Source organism: Ascaphus truei, chromosome 2 (assembly GCF_040206685.1).
Source record: "Ascaphus truei isolate aAscTru1 chromosome 2, aAscTru1.hap1, whole genome shotgun sequence".
Taxonomy (NCBI): Eukaryota; Metazoa; Chordata; class Amphibia; order Anura; family Ascaphidae; genus Ascaphus; species Ascaphus truei.
Genome location: NC_134484.1, coordinates 148,452,192 through 148,471,864, shown reverse-complemented (window position 1 = coordinate 148,471,864; position 19,673 = coordinate 148,452,192). Strand labels below are relative to the sequence as shown.

General features: G+C 40.3%; 1 protein-coding gene across 1 annotated transcript; it reads left to right on the top strand.

The window, feature by feature from the left end:
* The first annotated feature begins 2,012 nt into the window (after nucleotides 1–2,012).
* On the top strand, nucleotides 2,013–19,215 carry LOC142488153 (uncharacterized). The gene is made up of 5 exons (XM_075588526.1): nucleotides 2,013–2,312; nucleotides 3,950–4,027; nucleotides 4,393–5,375; nucleotides 18,668–18,892; nucleotides 18,979–19,215. Exons 1-5 carry the CDS (start codon nucleotides 2,036–2,038, stop codon nucleotides 19,213–19,215), a joined length of 1,800 nt encoding a protein of 599 aa, XP_075444641.1. The 5' UTR covers nucleotides 2,013–2,035.
* The last annotated feature ends 458 nt before the right edge of the window (nucleotides 19,216–19,673 follow it).

The following is a 19,673-nucleotide window of genomic DNA, read 5'->3' as shown; positions in this document are numbered from 1 at the left end:
ATTATATGCACTTAACTGCACTAATTTTTTCTTTTCAGAGAGCTGCACTACCAATCTTGTAACAAAGTATTTCACAGTAGTTATACAGTATTTATAATGTATAATGAGTTCCAGTATACAGCATTTTGACAGTAGTAACTGCATAGTCCAATATGGAGTAGGTATACTGTACACAATGCCATTATATGCACTTAACTGCACTTATTTTTTTCTTTCCATTTCAGAGAGATCTGCACAAAAAAAGGACGGGCAGGGGGGGGGGAAGCATGTGTAAATTGTGTGAACTGTGTGTATAGTGTATCTACAGTCATGATTTACACACAAAAAACCCTCTCTCAATGAACTACAGAATGCAATGTGGCCATGACGAAGAAAAGAAAGACTAAAAATTTGTATTTCTGTTTTTATTATTATAAATTTGCATTATTCATGATTATTTGTATTTTTCATTCTTCAATGATTATCCACCGGCCCTCAATTTTCAACTGACAGAAGAACTACAGTACAAAGAAGATAAAGGGCCTCATGCAGTAAGCGTCGATTAAGTGAAATCGGCAAGCTTACCGATTAGTCATGTTAATGGCGATTTTTCCTCTCCGTATGCAGTAAGTGCCGAATACATTCAAAATCAACCCGAAAACAAATCCGCCCACTCTCACGATGATTAGCCGATCACACACAGGTGTATCGGCGTGCGTGGCGGGGTGCTGATAGGTTGCCCAATCACAAATCTTGCTGAATCAGGCGAAACAAGCATGTATTGGATTGCGCGCCATATTTAAAGGCAACGTGTACTGCTAATCATTCTCTGTGTTGTTGGGAGTGAGAGAGAGAGAGACGCACAGAGCTGGCTGATTGAACATTTGCATATTGACGGAGAGACTTGTTGTGTATTGGGTGAGCTTTGTCCATTGTTGTTTTGTTTACATCTTTGTCTTGTTTTATATGTGGAAGTGTTTCGTGTGATTGGCTGTACATTAGTTGTCTGTTTTTTGTGAGTGCTGGAAGTATGCCCGCAAAGCGTGGGAAGAGTGATGCTGGTGGGAGTGGGAGTGCTACTCGTGCGAGTACGCGTCGGAGTGAACATACTGTTCAGGGGAGTGATGTTGCTGGTGCACCGAGTGGTGTTGCTGTGAGTGGGAGTGTTGTTGCTGGGAGTGGGAGTGCTGTTGCTGTGAGTGGGAGTGCTGTTGCTGTGAGTGGGAGTGCTGTTGCTGTGAGTGGGAGTGTTGTTGCTGGGAGTGGGAGTGCTGTTGCTGGGAGTGGGAGTGCTGGTGCTAGGAGTGGGAGTGCTGGTGCTAGGAGTGGGAGTGCTGGTGCTGGGAGTGGGAGTGCTGTTGCTGGGAGTGGGAGTGCTGGTGCTAGGAGTGGGAGTGCTGGTGCTAGGAGTGGGAGTGCTGGTGCTGGGAGTGCTGCTGGTGGCGCAGTTGCTGATGGGGTGGATGGTGGTGGCGTGCTTGCTGGTGGGCAGCTTTTGGAGTCTCTTCCATTGGAAGAAGGAGAGTCCAGTCAGCACCAGCCAAGCTCTGACCCTAAACCTGCTCGGAAGAAACGTGTGGAGAAGCCACGTAATCCTCGCTTCAATGACCAGGAAAATACAGCTCTTGTCACTGGCATTCTGGAGCACTATGACAGTATATATGGACATTTACTAGGTAAGTGTACCTTTACATTTATTATTCAAATACATGTGATCCTAGGTCATCTGAGTTTTGTTCATATGCAAATATGGGTTCAGAATATCTTTCTATGTTAATTAGTCTGGAAACACAGCTTTTTATCATGCCTTACAAGGACAACTAATCACAGGCGGTCAATTTGCCATAACTGCATACAATATGAATGCAACCTTGCTTACATGTATATGTTTAGTAGTGAATGCTCATGTGCTTCACATATTACACCTAAAACAGCATGTTTGCTATCTCTTGGAATAGCTAGCAGTGTAGGAAACTGGTGCTTCTATTATTATTAATTTACCTCATATATTTTATATGTTTTTCAAGGGCGGACAAGTTCAGCAAGCAGAAAAGAAATGTGGGACACAATAGTCATTGGTGTCAATGCGTGTGGGAATCATGTGAGGGACAAGCGGAATTGTCACAAGAGATTTGATGATATTAGGTCCAAATTGAAAAAGAAAATACAACACCAACGCGTGCATGCTACTGGCACTGGAGGTGGGCCGACACCACAACGTCTCATATTAAGTCCATTGGAGGAGCTGCTTCGGGCAAAATTACTTCCCGTCGTCGTGGAAGGCTTACCTGGTGACCGTGATATAGGAATTTATCCCTCACAATTTCCACCAGGTGAGAAATATTAATGTACTAGGCGTGTCGTTGCTTACAGTTATTTTGCATATTTACACTGCTTTTTATACTGTCTTCACAATATAAGCATACCTGCATCTATATATGTATATGTCTGATTCTGTATATATATATATCTCAAAATAGACATATATGTTGTAGTCCTACTAAAAGCAGTAACTAATATAGCACGTGCCATTGTGTGCTCATTTACATGTGAATTCCCAAAATGCATTGCTGCAGTGGAAGCAATTGATGGTGGGCGAAGATGGGGAACAACAGGGTAGTACACATGTGTAACACATGTTAATGAGAAATTATTACTAGCTACAGGTATAGAACATAAATATGTATAATATTATTGTGTATTTTATTTATTTTACTCCGACAAACATGACATTACTGCCTATTTTAAGCATGCATCAAATATATTGCATGCAACGGCCTACAAACATCACTTGCACTAACACATCTATAGTTGTTTATGAAAAGGTCCATTTTTGCTTAATGTCATATACAGACAGCATAATGAGGCACACGTATCATATGTTATGTCATTGTTTTCATAACTTAAAAACTGCACACGACTATTTAGCTCATCTACCATTGTGTTAAAGCAGCTGCAATTAATATCTCATCACAGCATACACTTCAACAGAGGGGGTGGGGTTCAGCACACACACTAATTACAGCCTCATTTTAGGGTCAACTTAGTTCACACCATTTTCACCTGTTTCAAGTAATTGAAAGGTGTGGCTGATTAGGCTTTTTGGGGAAGGGAATACCGTTCTTACAACCTGACTAGCACAACTGAAGTTAATCACACTCATTTGAAAGCTTCACTTTACTGCACCGACACACTTTATTCGAGCAAATACCCGGTATGTACCTGGCAGATACCTGGAATGCGCCGCTCCTCACCTCTGACAAGCCTCGTTGCATTTTCCTTCCCAGCCTGGGTTCATGCCTGGCTGATGGGCGGCTGATCTGTTAAATGATAATGATTAGGATTTAATAGGCTGCAATGCTTCGCGTGTCTACCAGATGGCATAAATTCATGAATTGTAATGCAGTATATATATATGTACTGTGCAGTATTGCAGCCAGCGGAAATAAAATGCTTCAATCCCTGCCGGAAAATAACTCAATGCACTCGGGCAGAAAACAGTCACAAACCTCAATACACCCGGGTATACCCGAATTCGTGGGACTAGCCGAGCTCGAATAAAGTGTGTCACCAGTGTAGCTACTAAATGCCCCAACAACTCATTACTTATCAAAGCGTACCTCACACATTAGTTCACTCATATCTATAGTTGAACTACTATCTGAACTGATAGTTATGTACATTATGATACTGATATCATTACACAACATATGATTTTTATGTACAAATTTAATCTATTTATCCTCACGCATTACTGCAGAAACATAGTATGTTTTATGTTAGGGAACTCAAAAGTTCTAAGTACACAGGCATGTACATTGTTATTACAACTATTTATGTTCACTTTCACACACACATTTTGGGTTAAGGAAATGATGCTGTTAGGTACTCATAAATACAGAACATACAATAACTGTTTGTTCAATATTTACACATGTAAATGTAAAACTTATGTTATTGTTATATATAGTTGCCCCTGAAGGACATGTGTCACCTGAGACGGAACAAGTGTCTTCACCTGGGTCAGCCAGCTCAACACACCTAGAAGGTGAGTGTTTCAGTTGGTGGCCATATAATATGTGCTCTTCTATATGTTATGTTGTCATGTTCATTATTTGTTTTGCACATCTTCTTTAAATAGGATTACTTAGTGTCAGTGAAAATGAAGTGTAAGGCAACATGTATTGTGTTAGTGATGTTAACTATCATGTAGGAGTTGTGAGTTAACAGCAAGTTTTCATTCACTCATATTTCATACTGAGTCCAAACATTATTCTTAAGTCAAGGTAGTTTTTAATGTGAGGTTATAAAACGTATGGAAACATGTTAGTTGTTACTTATGACACAGTAGAATTACATAGTAACACAGCAGAGATTAACATGCCATTTAATAATGTGTACATTTATTTGTAGAACATGATGAAGAGGATTATGATGATGATGATGATGATGATGCCGCCGCCGCCATAGACACACAAATACAAGCAAGTGACCATGAAGAGGTTCCAATTGAAACTGTTTTACCGCCAAATCGTCCAGCAAATACCACATATGATGCAATTGTAGCTTCTGAGGGAAAAATTGTGGAAGCAGAAAATCGTCGCCATTCTGACCTGATGACAGTGCTGGAAAGGATGATTGCACTGCAGGAAGAAACAGTTTCACAATTGGCACATCTCCACAGAGTCTTCATTGAAGTGCCTAAACAGTTGCAAAAAATCAACACCTCATTCGAAGCATTAGTTGTTCAGCAAACACAAGCTAATTACTTGAGAATGACTAATGTATCACAATTCAACATCAACACCTCACAGGCAGGATCTGTTCATGCTGGCCAGTTTTCACCACATTCATCTGATCTTCATTCACCAGGTCCGAATGTTACCGGTCAAGTAGCAGACATTGCTGTGCAGGTTCCTGACGACATCCTACCGCTGCCATCTGTACAAATTCAGCAGCTGACACCTACAAAGGAGGCGACAAAAACAAAACAAGACACACATGAAACAGACCAACCATCACTTGTGCAGTGTCTACAAACTTGCTCACATGTGTCAGTGGGCACAAGCCCTGTCCGTGAACAGTCACTACCCAAAAGGCCTGTAGGTGAGTCACTGCCCAAAAGCCCTGTAGGTGAATCGCTGCCCAAAAGCCCTGTAGGTGAATCACTGCCCAAAAGCCCTGTAGGTGAATCACTGCCCAAAAGCCCTGTAGGTGAGTCACTGGCCACAAGCCCTGTAGGTGAACAGTCACTACCCAAAAGCCCTGTAGGTGAGTCACTGCCCAAAAGCCCTGTAGGTGAATCACTGCCCAAAAGCCCTGTAGGTGAGTCACTGGCCACAAGCCCTGCCCGTGAAGTGCCAGAGGCCACTCAAAGTGGCTCTGTTGTGGCTAAAGTTGGTGGCAAAAAAAAAAGGAAAATTCAAGAGACAACAAGCAGGCCTGTTACTCGCTCGCAAAAGGAAAAAAATAAATAAATTTTATAATTCACAAAATATGTCTTTGGCCTTGTTTTGTTGACTTCAGATTATGTAATTACTATTGTATGTATGCTGAAGACTGTGTTGTTTCCAAACTTTCAAGTATGTTCTTGTACACGTGAAGTATTGGAAATGTTAACACTCCTAATTAATGAATAGTGTTATAAATATTGATGTATTAATCGTCTGTTCAGTAATGGTCCACCAGGAGCCAGTTGCTAAGTTTAGAGAAGCTGCCATTGACTTTGCAGCAAAACATTGCATTTGGGTGTGTTAATTGATGTAATCATTGCATGTGCATATTTTTTTCATGCAATTATAAAAGCACCTATTTAACTGCAAACATCTTTCTTGTACGTGTACAGCAGGATTTTGTGTTAAATATTACTTACCTTTGGTGGCCATTGTAATGTTGTCCTTTAATCATTTATGTGTTCTTGTTTCAAGAACATCTCTCAATTTATACTAATATATATGTAGTATATACATATATATATATATATATATATATATATATATATATATATATATATACACACACACACACACACTATACATATAGTACAATATACACTTTATATATATATATATTTATGAGAGAGATATATTTATATATATATATAGATACACACGTATTTAAATTCATGCAGACAGGTAGTTAACCAGACTTTCAAATACACACAGAAATGTATGTGGGAAAAAAACATTTCATTTTGCAGGTGTGTGTATTTACTGATATGGCTGTCTAAGCACTATTTTCACACAGTGCTCTTTGTTATTTTTCAAGAAAACTCAATGTTACTGAAATAAGTGTAGGAATGTTTTCACAAACGAGATAAAAAAAATGATACATGTTTTTCCCACATTCGGCTATCACTAACCACAAAAGTTAAACCACTTAAAAGGACACATCCAATTGGCGTTTGAAATAAGGAGTAAAAGTAGTTACTTTTGTTGACCTTGAAAACAAAACACAGGAATTTGTTAGCCATTGAGCAGAATCATTTTGATGAGCAAAGAACACAGAACTGCACACATCTTTTGTGCTACTCTGACATGGCTGATGAATTCGTTAACAATATGAATCCACTCTTAGGTTATAAGTACATGGTTTCAGAAGCAATTTTGAACAGTCGCGGACACAAAGCGAGCACACGCCAAATCTATGATTTGATTCGAGCAAAATATCCTTATTACCAAGACCGTAGGCATGCGCGGAATTTTAATTCATCAATAAGATTCACTTTATCAACTAATGACTTTTTTGAACGTGTGCAGGATAAGCTAGAACACACCTATGGTTTCTGGAAGATTGCAAAGGAAAAGCATTTTACCCTGAAAGAGGGCACATATATTGTTGTGAAAGGCATATTTATTCCTAATGCCAATAGCAATGGATCCGCTACTACTGTTCCGTGTGAATCGATACCTGCTGCAATATCTGCACCCTCCATTCCTGAAACCCACATTGTACAAGAACAAAAGTACTATGATTATGTACCAAGCCTTTCAGCTGAAAATGCATTGGAATGGGAACCCGAAGAAATGAACCTACCTCCTGACCAATTGTTTGAAGAAAGCAGTGGCGATTCCTATGAGCGCTTCATGGAGGAGATGTGTGTCATACTGGATTCAGCGGGTGGGTCAAGCGTGGATGAAAATGCCTTGCATTTCTGGAGCGACCAGTTGCAGCCAGATGAAGAGTTAATTCTAGAAGAATGGTAAATATAACAACCGTTATGCGTTGACTGTGCGTTTAAATGTTTTTTTGGGGGGGGTTTTTAACCACCATTTTCACTTTCAATGCGTGGATACAGCGTAACATTGCAGACTGCATAACATGTAGCGATCACAAAGAAATTGTTGCCGAATACAATATAGTATAACCTGAAAGAGTAGTACACATTGCTGACGGAATAAATATACGTAGTTTCCTATCCCTTTAACCATATTAGCAACATTTTAACATAACTCTAACACATACCTGTTTTGTTATCATGCAACATTTAAAAGCGGGTCCACCACGTATGACGTGGGACCCTTGTCATGGCCCAAGGCGTCCTTAAAAAGGATTACGGATGTAAGTCCCGCCCCCAAGCGACGTGCGCGCCTCAAAGCCTATTGGCTGTCATGTTTTGTTATAGAAACGGTAACTGCAGTGTGTATTGTGTGCGGCTCAGTGTTTGTAGGCGTCAACTGGGCGTTAGCCGAATGTTAATTGAGTGGGAGGAGTGTTAGCGTGCGTTTCAGGCTGGTTTAACATGACGTCACACGTATTGCATTTGCGCATTGTGTTATCGGCCGTCCTTTCTGTCCAAACACGTCTGTTTAAAAAGAATACAGATGTACTCGTTTAGAACGAATGTAGTTTCGTATTCATTGTATTTGAAATAAAGATTTTATGTTTAATGGTATTTTCAAGATGTATTGAACGCACAACGTACGCTTTGTTTTGCGCATGCGCTAACAGTTAGTGCAGCCAAGCCTGAAGTGCGTGCGCACACTAAGATGTGCGCGCACATTTTTCAGTATACAGGCAACGTTCACATCATATACATAGTTATGCCTGCTACAAATTTAAAGAAACATTACATACTGATGTACACTTGTACTTCTAACATATAAGTGAGTGACGTGTGTATGTACACAATCATATAGAGCTGTGTAATGCGTTGTCACGGATACATATATAGTAAGGTGCCATATTTGACCATCATGTGTTTGCTGTATTTCAGAGATGTCGGGGAAGATACAATCGGATCAATGTATGATTTCAGAAGAGTCTACCTTTATATGAGATGATTGTGAGGAGGAGCCACCGACTACTATACTACATATGGAACTAATTTTATATTGCTTGCAGCGCTTATTAACAAACAATTAAAAATGTGATACCCTTATGCCTATATTGCATAAGCACTTAATTAACATAATGATGTTGCAAAATAGTGCCTCATGAATTTTTATTGAGTGTTCTTTAATGACTACTATCATTTTATGGCATGGTGTGTTTTATATATAACAACCATTCCCACTCTGCTAACACATTTGTGAATTCTATTGTGTAATGGAACGTATGACTGTCCAAACTATGTAACAATAATAATAATAATAATAATAATTATTATAATATGAGCATGTTCATGTATAGCGCTGCTAGTTGTACACAGCGCTTTACAGACACATTTTTCAGGCTGAGGTCCCTGGCCCGTGGAACTTACAATTTATTTTTTGCCGCCTGAGGCACAGGGAGATAAAGTGACTTGCCCAAGGTCACAAGGAGCCGACACCGGGAATTGAACCAGACTCCCCTGCTTCAAAATCTCAGTGCCAGTGTGTGTCTTTACTCACTGAGCCACTCCTTCTCCCAATGTAAAGGACACTTACAACCAACTAGCCATTTCTTGTTAAAAATCTCTTGTTACATGGGTATGTTGATAAAATGGTTTGGGACTGTAGCAAATAATGTTATTGGCCAGATGTTGTGGTCCCCTACAATGCATGATGTTCTGATTATGACATCAACATCATGTAATGAAGTACGTTTCTGTGTATATTTCATTAACCTAACTAACTATAGTTTACTGTGTTTATTAAACGTTCTAAAAATACATAGTATAGTCAATATGATGATATAAGCTACCATAATAAAGCTGGTGTTATCATTTGTCGGTGTTATACATGGATCCTACACAAATTGATACAGACACAAACAGTTGTCTTACAAAGTGTGTCTATGCTAATGTGCACGTGATTGACGTTACAATTGTGAGAATACTTGATAATTATCATCATGATAATGATGAAGTGACGTGATTTATATTGCAAAAATATTACCAACATTGTCATATTGGTAAATTAGAAATGCTAAATGACAGTAACATTTGCAACAAAATTGTGTTTTCTGTTAACAGTTTTACACTTGGTACATGTAGGACACATCCACACACGTGTGACTTATACATACACATGTCACAAATGTAAATTAATGTTGACTATTAATTCCTAGCATTAAAAAACACCTACATTGCTAAATATAAGATGTAGTACGCATTGTTGTGATTACAGGCATTCATGCATGGAGTGTTAGGATCAGTCAATTTCATCCGTGATGAATGAGCTCCCGTAAGTAAACAAATAAGTACAGTTATCCCCTTGTCTCCAAACACCTCTATATTACATTAATGGAATTTATAAGGAAACATACATAAAATGTGATGAAATGTGAGTAATCATTTTCTAATACAATGCACATGAAAGCTCAAGAGTAGCTAAATGCATATACATGATACAGAAAGTACATGTATGTTACATTTGTGTTAAAACCAATATGTTGGGTTTTGACTTCAAATAATTATAGGAAGATTGAGGTAGGCACATCTTATGAGAGATGTCAGCAAATATATATACCATGATCAGTCATACTGGAGATATACCTATAATGCAAAGGAACAATATATAAATTGCAAACATTGACATGCCATCTTCAGTACCGTAAACAACACAGCAAAGTGTGTATTTGGTGTTAAATGTGCAACACCATGTATATTTCATGACATTCAAAATGTAAATCAGGCTGGTGTACACATCATATGGATGTACATGTTACACTGCACCAATAACATTGTATGTAAGCATACTAGAAGCATGAATGAGTATGGGCATAATATGTGTATTGTCTTAGCATAAGGAACAACACAATGCTAAAATATTAGTGCTTTGTTACCCCAGTTGTATTCACATACACACAACTAAAGTAAAATTGAAGAGGGATTATATAACCTGTGCAACAATAACATACCGGTGCCACATCCCTTTGTGCACACAGCAGAGAAAAGAAAGGTGTGCAACCCATATTCATCTGTGTCCTACCAGAAGGGTATATAAAAAAACATTATTGTTAAGATAACATAATGTAAGTATAAAAGTAGAACTTGGAACATATATGTTTTTACTTACAAGAAAAAAATGAATTGATGAGATTCTGGCGTGTCTGGCCACCACTGGCTGTTTGTTCATTTTCAGCAGCTACATGGGTGGGATGCTCGTCTACCACAGGCTCAGCTAGGTCTGACTGTACATTGTGCCTCAGTGCAACATTGTGCAAAATGCAACAGGCAAGGATAATATCAGACACTTTTTGAGGCTTGTATAGAAGAGCCCCACCAGTTCTGTCCAGACACCTAAATCTGGTCTTGAGTAGGCCAAATGTCCTCTCTATAACAGATCTTGTAGATATATGGGCTGCATTGTACCTGTCCTCTGCTTCAGTTTGAGGGTTTAGCACCGGAGTCAAGAGCCACGGCCTAATTCCGTATCCTGAGTCACCTATAATGAATGGAGCACACATAAGCTGACATTAGTGATCAAATTGTACAATGCCAACATTCCTAAATAAAAATGTGTTTTGTGTTATAACATGTAAATGTGTACTCACCCAGCAGCCAACCATGTTCAAAATGTCCCTCTTCGAACGCATGGAAGACTGAAGAGTTCCTCAGGATGGAGGAATCGTGACTGGAACCAGGGAATTTGGGTACCACATGCATTATCCTCATCGTCGCATCACATACCACCTGTACATTGAGTGAATGGTAGTGCTTACGATTGCGGTACACATGCTCACTCTGACTAGGTGCAATCAAAGCAACATGTGTGCAATCGATTGCACCCAGCACACATGGTATCCCTGCTATATTATAAAAGCCAGTCCTGACTTCCAGCCACTCTGTCGCCTCTGTAGGAAAATGAATATAATTCCTAGCGCGTCTATTGAGTGCATAGAGAAACTGGGTCAAGGCCCGCGAGAATGTAGATTGCGAGACCCCGCCCACTATGCCCACAGTTGTCTGGTATGACGCGGAAGCAAGATAATGTAATGAGCACAGCATTTTAACAAGCCCAGGGACTGCACGACCTCTGGCTGTGAAAAAATCTAAATCTCCCCTTATCTCCTGATAAAGAGATAAGATTGCTGCTGAACTCAAACGATAGCGACTTACAATCTCCTCCTCACTCATCCCATCTAACAGGGTTCTCTCCCTGTACAGACGCGGACGAGGCACAACTTGTCTCCTCTGTCTTCTCCTCTGATCTCCTGTCCCTCTACCTGTCCCTCGGCCTGTCCCTCTCCCTGTCCCTGTCGTATCCGCGTGACTGTCCCTGTCACTGTCCCTCGGTGTGTCCCTCCCTTGCCCTATATGATTCTCTTGATCATCAAGCATGTCATAGAAAAGAATGTTCCTCCGTCTCCTAAACAATCTCAACATTTTGAAATGAGTAGCTGTGAATGAGCAGGTAATGGGCGTCCTTTAAATAGGTATGTGATGATGTCAGGTGACATAGTAAAATGCAAGGTGTTACATTAACATAATAAAGTACTTCTGTGGCAAGCTGTGTGCAGTTCTTGTTATAAGTATTTGTTGTGTGTATTCTGCAGGGAATGATGATATTTGCCAATGATGTGACGTGAACCTTTGTAGAAACATTGCTTGCAAATAAATAGTTGCATGTGCAATGCATGTAACACTTGTGAACGCAACAGTCAGTCATGTAATTAGACAAAAAGGCTGAGATTGACGTGGGAAAAGTTTTGTGTAACATGTGTAATTAGGCATGTTATTGTGACATGTTGACAACAATGAATAGTCGTGTGCATATGCATGCATTTCTGTAATGAGGATAGTTGCTATAGAATGAGTTTACAAGGTGTCCCAATGCTGAATTACTGTACATGTGTGTATAAGTTAGGTTGAAGTGCTTGTAATGCTACGGTTACAATGTAAACATGCAATGTGATTGAGCGTCCAATAAGTGACGTCATGAAAATAGGGAGGACCCAAAACTAGATGTAAACATGAGAAGACAGATGTACATGAACGTTTAAAGATGCGTGTCACATTACAAGCATTGTGTAATGTAAAGGAACATGAATATACGGTGTATGTGTGACATGTGTGACATGTGTAACATCATGTAAATAATTGTCGCTCAGTTCAGTAAAATGTGTGATATGATGTGAGGTTCTCCTTTAAGAGTTGAGTATAGTATTTTCCCTTGGCACATCATCACATGATGAGTAATGTGACCCGCAAATGCTGCAAACATGTAAAAGTATAATGTTATGCAAATAATACACGTCAGCTGTGACACAATGCAGGGAATGCCCCCACACTGTAATGCAAATGACGTTTGTATTGTGAGCAATGAAACGTAAACAGTACTATACTGTTATACGTCCCCGCTCCATTGACTCCATTGATGTACAGAAGATTTTTTTTTTCTAAGTGCCGTTCCGGCAGCCTTAGCGATCGTTCTCCCCTCCAAACTGCCAACTTTAGTTGGCGGGAGAAATTGGCCATAACATCTCAATTTCGTAGTGCCGATCAGCCCCGATAAGCTGTTTTTTTTTGTTGAATACAGCCGATTTAAAAAAGTGGCGATCAGTGGCGAAAACAGGCTTATCGGCAGGCGAATGGCCATAACAAAATAATCGGCTCCGAAACCTGGCGAAATCAAGCACTTATCGGCGCTTACTGAATCTCAAACCCAATTTTGCCTATAAAATGGCGATAATTCCCTTATCAACGCTTACTGCATGAGGCCCAAAGACTGAAATTTGTATTATTCATGATTATTTGTATTTTTTATTACTGATAAAATAAAATAAATATTTCTTTACATTCACGGTAATCATAATCATTGAATCACCCCCCCCCCGCCCCCCCTCCCCCCCATCCCTTTGGCGGGTGGTTGAAGGGCCCAGAAGGACTAATCAGATTAACATATTAAATTCGGTAAGGTGTGGATAAACATTTGTATTCACATTGTAAAACTTGGTGTGAAATGGTGGGGGGGAGTGGTTGAAGGGCCCAGAAGGGCTAATCAGATTAACATATTAAATTTGGGAAGGGATTATCACATGTGCGCATGCGTTACCGTAAACAAAGCCTCAAAGGGTTGGGGGGGTGGATGGATGAGTCATTCTTATGGTTTGTGAGAGGTGTTGATAAGAATTTGAAATCCTTGAGACTTCTAATTGAATGGGAAGTTATACACGCACGCGCATTAATAATCAACAAGGTCCCAGGTGCCAAAGAGAATTACACGCAGACGCAGAACTGTGAGTTGGCTCGGGAAGATTAAAGCCACAAAGCCAACCATTTGAAAATGAATGGTTTGTGAGAGGTGTCGATAAGAAGTTGAAATCCTTGAGCCTTGTGTGTGCGGGGGGAGGGGGGAGAAGCTGTATGAAGGATTACCTGTAGTTCAAAGACATATTTTCAGCAGGTCAGTATAGTGTTTTGATCCCCACATCCCCAAATAAAAATCACAGTACTATGCCACCCACCTCATAAAGAACATGCATGACTAGTGTAGAATTAAAAAGCAACAGTACAGGCAGTCCTCGTTTTACAACGCTTCGCTTTACAACGAATGGCTTATCCAACGCTGTGCAATGCATACCTATATTCATTTTTACAACGCCAAAATGGCTTATCCAACGCTCTTACAACGCTTTGCAACGTTGTGTATGTGTGTATATATATATACACATTCACATAAACAACGTTGCAAAGCGTCGTAAGAGCGTATATATATAATTTTATACTATATAATATTATATTATACTATATAATATATTATTTATTATGTTATATTATATATATAATACAGTATATACACTATATAATGTATGTGTGTGTTGCATATCTTATTGCCTGCATAAAATATTTGGTGTATTTTAGTGTTAAAAATGCCTTCAGGAACGGAACCTTTCATTTAAACAGTGTTCCTATGGGAAAGCGTGTTTCGCTTTACAACGTTTCGCTTTACAACGCCATTTTGCGTAACGCATTGTGTCGGATAACCGAGGACTGCCTGTACTGATTGATTCTCATAATATCCAGAATTGCTATGCAAGCCCATGTCGATAACTGGATAAAAAATATATCTGTAAAACTTGATTCTCAAAATATCAAGAATTGTTATGCAGGCACATCACGTCGAAAAAAGAAAAAAAATACTTTTATTTAAAGACTACTGTAGAACTTCTAATTGAATGGGAAGTTATACACGCCTACGCAGTAATAATCAACAAGGTCCCAGGTGCCAAAGAGAATTACACGCAGGTGTAGACCTGTGAGAGCAGGCTCGGGAAGATTAAAGCCACAAAGCCAACCATTTGAAAATGAAAGGTTTGTGAGAGGCGTTGATAAGAAGTTGAAATCCTTGAGCCTTGTGTGTGTTTAAGCTGTATGAAAGATTACCTGTAGTTCAAAGACATATTTTAAACAGGTTAGCATAATGTTTTGATCCCCACACGCCCAAATAAAAATACCAGTACTATGCCACCCACCTCATAAAGCATGTCTAGTGCCGCATTAAAAAGCTACAGTACTGAATGAATATCAGAATATCAAGAATTGTGATGCAGGCACAAGTTTAGAAACGGAAAAAAAACAATGACATTTTTTTTTTTTAAATTCAGACTTGAACTTTTAATTGAATGGGAAGTTAAACATACTGGACACCTAACAAGCTCCTATTGAACCCCCAAAATAACCACAACATATATACAGTAGAGGCAACTCTTATTCGAACAAAAACCAGTGGAAATTCCCCAAAAAACCCAGGAAACACACAGGTACATTCTGAATACATGCCTTAAACTTTCCTTAAACTAGCCCCAGCATTTCTGCATTGATTATTGTGGGGCAGTGTATTGTTTTAATTGTAGGTACTGGGGTTGGGGGTAGGGGGTATTGGCCCCAAGGGTATGTGGGTAGGCCTCGCTTGTGAGTAGTGGGTGAGTGGGTGGTGGGTTAGGCCTCACGGGGTGGGGGGTTAGTGGGGGAGGGTATGTAGGCCTCCCGAGTGGTGGGTGAGAGTGGGTTAACCCCTTAATGACTGTTGAGGTTAATAACCGCTATGGTGATTAAGGGGTTAGGGGACATTACATTGGATGTTTTTATTTTGTTTCTGTTTTGCAGCAGCGGAGGGGGCATGGGCAGGATGAAATGGGGATGGCCTTCATCGTGGCAGCCGGACAAGGGTGAGTTCTATATGTATTTAATGTATTTATTGTTCTTAATGTATTTAAAATGGGCACATTCACTTTTATCCATTTGTGGATAATAGTAATTGTGCCCATTACTGTGCGGTATTAACCGCTACGGTCGTGAAGGGGTTAAGTGCACCCGCAACCCCCCAGCAAGCCCTAAACAAACAACAAGGGCAAAATACCCCCTTCACCCACCCCCGCTACCCACAATAAACCTGGCACGGCGGTTTAACCCCTTCATTGCACCGCTAAGGTAATGTAGTGGGCTTTAAATGCATTTTTCCTGCCTCGTATGCATGCCGGGGGGGTCCGGTGCTGGTATTAATGGTATCAGCTCAGGAGACCCCCGGCATCAATCACAGCCAGGAAAAAGGCCTGAATTTTTTCTAAGTGCCGATCCGCCGCTCATCAGCAACTTGCCTACTTTTTGTGGCTTGCCGGATTTGGCAAAAAAACGCCATTCTAGAGTGGCGAATAGCGGTGCAAAGCTACTCGCCACTACTAGAATTGAGCATGGCGGAAAAAATGGCTAGTTGAGATGAGAAGTGCCTTTTTGCCTCGCCAATGGCGGGGAAAAAAACCCGCCAAACACATTGGCATTTTTTTTGCTTTACGCCACGTTTTCGCCCCTTACTGAATAGGGGAAGGCATTTTTGGCGTGAAATGGGCGAGAAGTGCCTTTCCGCCGCTTACTGCATGACCCCCTTAAACTTCTAATTGAATGGGAAGTTATACACACATGCGCATTAATAATCAACAAGGTCCCATGCACAGGAATGTAAGGCCACGCTAGCGAAAATTCAGGCCAGAAAGCCATCCATTACAAATGAATGGTGTGGGAGAGGTGTAGATAAGAAGTTGAAATCCTTGAGCCTTGTGTGTGTGCGGGGGCGAGTGGGACAGCGCTGTATAATGGAATATCAGTTCAAATAAATATTTTCAAAACGTCATCATAATGTTTAATGCGCCGAAATGTGATACTGTAACACACCTATGCGTTTCAACAATGTTCAAATGAGACATACTGTACAGTACTCGCATGCGCATAATATAAAAACAGTATGAAAAGAAGTAAAAGTATTGATTACTAAATAATACATATAGAAATGTGATAACTTTATAGTCGAAGAAGACGCAACGTTATATTTTTGTAATACTGTATAAATTTTCCAATTTACAACTACTGCGCGTGCACACACAGACTTGCAGAAAATGTACGGCTGTACTGTAGGTTGAATTGCTATTAGACTTTTAAGAGAACCGCTCGTGATCGCCCGCCTGAGTTTTTAGACGGTATTGCAGTATTGCGGCCAGCGCTAAAAATCCGAGCGCTAACATATCACTAACATATCACTAACATATCGCAAACCGCTCTGGAAAAAAATCAAAACATACCGCATCTGTCCGCGGTTATCAGAGCGACGCGGCTACGGCCGCATTAGGATAAAGGCGGCCGCAGCTGTATGTCAGCTGCAGAATCCTTATTTTAAATAATTGCAATGTACTGTATGGTACGGTTTAAATTCTAAAAATAGTGATATACATTAGTGGGTAGAGATTATAACCTCTAGAATGGGAAGAGTTACCACTTTTTAAATTAACCATACATACGAATGCACATCAGAAGCTGTGTATCTATTTAAGAGGGAAGTATTCATGCCTCCTCTGTATTTTGAACTAGATTGGTCATCACTCGAGTCTAGGCGCAAAGTTCACCTTTCCTGTCTTGCCTTCAAATTGTTTATGGGCAAGCTACCCAGCTATCTGAACAAGCTCCTTACCCCTACCACATGCAGCACCTATCATCTGAGATCAGACTCCAAAAGACTGTTCATGGTCCCATGGCTCAACAAAGTATCCGGCCATTCCTCCTTCTCTTACCGTGCACCCCAAAACTGGAACAACCTACCAGAGACTCTCACATCCACCACCAGTTTAAGTTATGTTATATCTGAGGCTGTCTCACATTTTAATCTGGTCTGTAACTGTTGCATACGCCCATAACATATATTTTCTTTAACTGTGCATGCAATGTCTTGTATATAATGTATACCCTGTTCATTTATGCAACTGTATTTGTAACCATGTATTATTTGTCTTAACTCTATGCCCAGGACATACTTGAAAACGAGAGGTAACTCTCAATGTATTACTTCCTGGTAAAATATTTTATAAGTAAATAAATACATTTTGGAGGAGACAAAACGAGGACATGTTGAAGGAGAACATCGCCTTGTTGCCAGTTATTCGTGAAGAAAATGTGCAGTATAAGGATCATTTCTCTATTTATCTTTCTATAAGCTGTTACTATGGCAGTGGTGTGATTACCAATTCTGATTATTTCTAGAGTGGTTTGCTAATGTTCATGTTGCTCTTTGTCTGAAGTGTATGTATTACCTAGTTTATCCAGCTGCTGGAGAAAATGGGTTAAAATTAACAACAAAAAATACACATTAAAATATTTAAGAAAAACTGCTACACCTCTTTCAAGGATTATGGCATAAGTGGTTTTAACAGGACAAAATTAAGTCACACATTAACTACAGTAAGTGGTGATTCACGAAATTATAGGACTGCTTCTGGTGCTGAAAGACATCTTATAGTACAAACTCAGCCCTCTAATGCTTATATAGTATTAGTTTCTATAAATAAATAAAAGGGCTATATATATATATATATATATATATATATATATATATATATATATATATGCACCTCCAGGCCTTTGTTCAAATGTGGTTGGTAATTTATTTAGACAAATTGCTGTTTTGGTTCCAGGAACCTTTCTCAAATCAGAGTGAGCAGACTGTGCATTGACCCTTAAATATCATACAGAAGTGTTTGAGAAAGCACACGCTTGTTACAAAAACAGCAGCTGCTCACCACTGGTAAGCTTGCTAGGCAACTTAAAACATGTCAGAAGTAAAAACATACAAATGTGACTGGTACTAAAAATATAAAAATACAGTATATTAACATGAGTAAAATATTAAATATTAAGTGCCAGAATTACAGTACAGGGACCATTACTTTAAGTTGCTCAAAATGTATAATGGTATCTACGAAATGAGTAATAAAGTTCAAGCTGTATAACCAGCGAGTGTATTTGTAACTTACTGGGCATCTAAATAAGATTTACCCACAGGAACCTAGGCAGAAGGCCGCAACCTCACGGACACCATTTGGAGACAAGTGGATGTCCGCCTGCGAGCAGGCGTTCATCGGGCTCAAGAAGAGCCTCACGAAAGCACCCGTCTTCGCTTATGCCGACCATGAGAAGCCGTATATTCTGCACATGGACACCAGATTCAATGGACTAGGAGCTGTACTGCATCAGAAGTACCCTGCTGGCCTCCGCCCAGTGGCATATGTGAGCCAGAGCTTGACACCATCTGAGCTTGACACTTTTGGACTTGACACTACCCAGTTCAAAAGCTGGAGTTCCTCGCACTCTAGTGGGCGGTAGTCGATAAGCTCTATGACTACTTACAAAGAGTATCTTTTGAGGTCCGGACAGACAATAACTCGCTGACCTACATCCTAACATCCACCAAATTGGATGCTACAGGGCACAGGTGGTTAGTGACCCTGTCCAACTGTCAATTCACCCTCAAATACAAGCCAGGGTCTTTAAACATTGGAGCCGATGCTCTGCTTTGTCCCAAGACCGGGACTGAGTGCAACCCTGGATGACGACCCGTGGGAAGAAATCCCTGGACCTGGGATTCGAACGATGTGTTCAACGGCTGCCATAGTGAAGAACAAGGTGGCCTTCTTTGAGTTAAGAGTCGCCGACTAGCTGGGATGCTAATCAAAGTCACTTCCTGCCACCTACTATCACCCCGAAGGCATGTACGTCACCCAAAACACCATTATGAGGTGGAAAGGATTGGTAGAACACCAGTTGTGAGACCCAGTAGCTAGGGCTATCCGCCAAGCCATCCAACAAAACAAACCCTCATTGGTGTAGCATGTTCCCCCTGATACAGTTGCCGTTATAATGAGGGAATGGGACAAGTTCAGCATTGAGCTTGGTCTCCTCTACTGAATCGTCCCTTACCACAACACCCCCGACAGGAGAAAGTTGGTTCTGCCCAGAAGCCTGCCTTACCCTGTCCTGCAGTCCCTGCACGACGACCATGGACACCTAG